This window comes from Eurypyga helias, unplaced genomic scaffold (genome assembly GCF_000690775.1).
Source record: "Eurypyga helias isolate BGI_N326 unplaced genomic scaffold, ASM69077v1 scaffold28643, whole genome shotgun sequence".
NCBI classification, from domain to species: Eukaryota; Metazoa; Chordata; class Aves; order Eurypygiformes; family Eurypygidae; genus Eurypyga; species Eurypyga helias.
In genome coordinates this window covers 6,303-8,897 of record NW_010243530.1, presented here as the reverse complement: position 1 = coordinate 8,897, position 2,595 = coordinate 6,303, and the positions used below count along the sequence as shown (strand labels likewise).

The 2,595-nt window shown below is 57.2% G+C and overlaps 1 protein-coding gene across 1 annotated transcript; it reads left to right on the top strand.

Moving 5' to 3' along the window:
- Positions 1-406: 406 nt before the first annotated feature.
- Positions 407-2,352, top strand: SSR2 (signal sequence receptor, beta (translocon-associated protein beta)). The gene is made up of 5 exons (XM_010149463.1): positions 407-562; positions 1,066-1,164; positions 1,501-1,609; positions 1,761-1,838; positions 2,143-2,352. Exons 1-5 carry the CDS (start codon positions 408-410, stop codon positions 2,251-2,253), a joined length of 552 nt encoding a protein of 183 aa, XP_010147765.1. The 5' UTR covers position 407; the 3' UTR covers positions 2,254-2,352.
- The last annotated feature ends 243 nt before the right edge of the window (positions 2,353-2,595 follow it).

The following is a 2,595-nucleotide window of genomic DNA, read 5'->3' as shown; positions in this document are numbered from 1 at the left end:
GTTCCCAGAGAAGCGGTGGATGCCCCATCCCTGGGAGTGTCCAAGGCCAGGCTGGATGAGGCTTGGAGCAACCTGGGCGATGGAAGGTGTCCCTGCCCATGGCAGGGGGTGGGACTGGGGGGGCTTTAAGGTCCCTTCCAACCCAAACCATTCCATGCAGGCCAGTCTGGGACGCTGCAGCGTCACTTCTTGCATCCTGGCAGCAAAGTGTGCAGGTATCTCGGGCAGTCGCAGACTTGTGTGGAGCCGGGGTAACATTCTGCCAGCCTGTGACAACCCTTGTATTGCTCGGAGGTATAGAGCTGTTATGTCTCACTGCACGCGTGCCCAGATTGTCTTCTTGCTGCTGTTCCTGTTGTTTTTTGCAGTTAAGTTATCAGTGATGTTCCATTTTCCTTTGCTCCTAGATGAAGCTCCTGGTTCTTGGTGTGTTCGCCCTGGTTTACGTGGCCCACTGTGAGGAAGGTGCCAGGCTCCTGGCCTCCAAATCTCTGCTGAACAGATATGCGGTGGAGGGCAAGGACTTGACTCTGCAGTACAACATCTACAACGTCGGCTCCAGGTAAGCCTTGTCCAGCCTCCTCGTGCCCACCCGGAGCACACGTGGGGGCAGGCGTGTGCGTGCGCTCATGCGTGTGAGGCTATTTTTGGGCTCCTTGATGGGCTGTTGGTTTTGCTGCCCCTGACTCTGAGCGTACCACCAGTGCTTGAAGGTTTGACCTTGTAATTTGCCTTTTCCTTCTTGTTCCCTTCTCCCTGTTTTCCCCCTTTCCTGCTCTCCCCTCGTGGCAGCTGTAGCTGTTGGGGCAGTTACTTCTGTGCCTCGTGACACTCTGCCCCCCCTGCGCGCAGCCTCCCATTCTGGGCTTTGTGAGCTCTTTTCCACCTCTGGTTTCCTGTCTGGTTTTGCAGTTTCTCTCTTGGCTGTCCTTTTTCCACACTCTCCCTGTAACATCCCTTGATTCTCCTCAGCATCATCCAGCTGCCGGACTGTCAGCCTGGAACTGTCACCCCTCGTCGGTGCAGTCCCCCAGGAGCCTCAGGTTCTCTTCTCATCCCGTTTAGCGCTGCTTTAGACGTGGAGCTGTCGGACGACTCCTTCCCCCCGGAAGATTTTGGCATTGTTTCTGGGATGCTCAACGTCAAGTGGGACAGGATCGCTCCGTATCTTTTCATGTTTTAAAATTTCTCCCAGCGCTCCTTCGGACCCCTCTCCTGCTGTCGTTGGTTGTCGCTGGAATTCCAGCACGTCGGGCCCTTGGCAGGGTGCTGGACGAAAACCTCTGTTCTTGGAGGTGCTGTGTAAGCACAGAGAAGCTCCTTGCAAACAGGGCCAGGTCCATGTGTGCTCCACCTGCCGGATCCCCTCGGATGGGGCTGGCTGTAACCACAGCCGACTGATCTGGCAGCAGCACAGTTCCCCCCGGTTCGAGGCTCTTTACCCATCTCCTCACTTTTCTTCCTTTGAAATGCAACCATTTTCCTGAAGTGGCGGCTCAGAGCGAGTAACGTGTCCCACACAGTGGTTCTGCGGCCTCTAAAAGCTGGTTACTTCAACTTCACCTCTGCAACCATCACGTACCTGGCGCAGGAGGGCGGACAGGTCGTGGTGAGTTGACTGTTCCTAGGATCCTTGCCCGGACCACGGAGCACATCCGGCTGTGCTCTTCGGGCCGCTTGCTAGGCAACGCTGCACCCTTCGCTGTGAGTTGGCGAGAAGGAAAGGTGGCAAAACCATCCTTTCCCTCTCCCTTTTCCAGGTTGGTTTCACCAGTGCTCCTGGGCAGGGAGGAATCTTGGCTCAGCGCGAGTTTGACAGGAGGTTCTCCCCTCACTTCGTAAGTACCTCTCAGTCAGCGAAGTTGCGCTGCGGCAACGGTGCAAGCTGATGCAGCGGCTTTTGGCTGGTTTGTGGCGTGTCTGGCTTGCACTAGTCACCTGGAAAACTCCAGCATGGGTCGCCAGTAATCCCTGCCAGTTGTCCAGGAGGGTATCCCAGAAAATGCAGTTTTCATCCCAGCTGCCTCCGTGAAGGAGCTGGCACTGGGATCTGGGCCGGAAGCTTTGAGAGTGGATCTGGTGGTTATAAAACTCGTTGTATGTGATCTCGTTTGACTTCTTTCTAACCGTTTCTCCTCCCAGCTGGACTGGGCAGCTTTTGGTGTGATGACCCTGCCCTCCATCGGGATCCCGCTGCTGCTCTGGTACTCCAGCAAGAGGAAGTACGACACCCCCAAGACCAAAAAGAACTGAGCAGCGTCAGATGCCTCCAGCCCTGCAGAGCTCAGGACAGAGCCGACCCACCCGGGACAGCGGGTGTGCTGGGATCACCGCAGCCACCCCCTGCAAAGCGCAGCTGGGCCACGCGGCAGCCCTGTGGCGCCGAGGGAATCAATCGTGCCAACGGCACCACGTGTTGGCTTTAAAAAAGAAACAAGCCACCAAACACCCCCAACCCCTCCCGCCCCCCATCGGCGTATCCAGAGCAGAGACCCCTCCCTCTGCTGCAGCCGGCGCAGCTGTAATACTGATGTGCTCACGCACAGGGGTGTGCATCCACGGCGTTTTGGTGCCGGCGCTGCCTTCCCGCGCTCC

Excerpts from the sequence above, each read along its gene's own strand:
- SSR2 (XM_010149463.1), top strand. The coding sequence starts at position 408 with ATGAAGCTCCTGGTTCTTGGTGTGTTCGCCCTGGTTTACGTGGCCCAC. Across the intron at positions 563-1,065 it reads ATCTACAACGTCGGCTCCAG|CGCTGCTTTAGACGTGGAGC; the intron begins GTAAGCCTTGTC and ends CATCCCGTTTAG. Across the intron at positions 1,610-1,760 it reads AGGAGGGCGGACAGGTCGTG|GTTGGTTTCACCAGTGCTCC; the intron begins GTGAGTTGACTG and ends TCCCTTTTCCAG.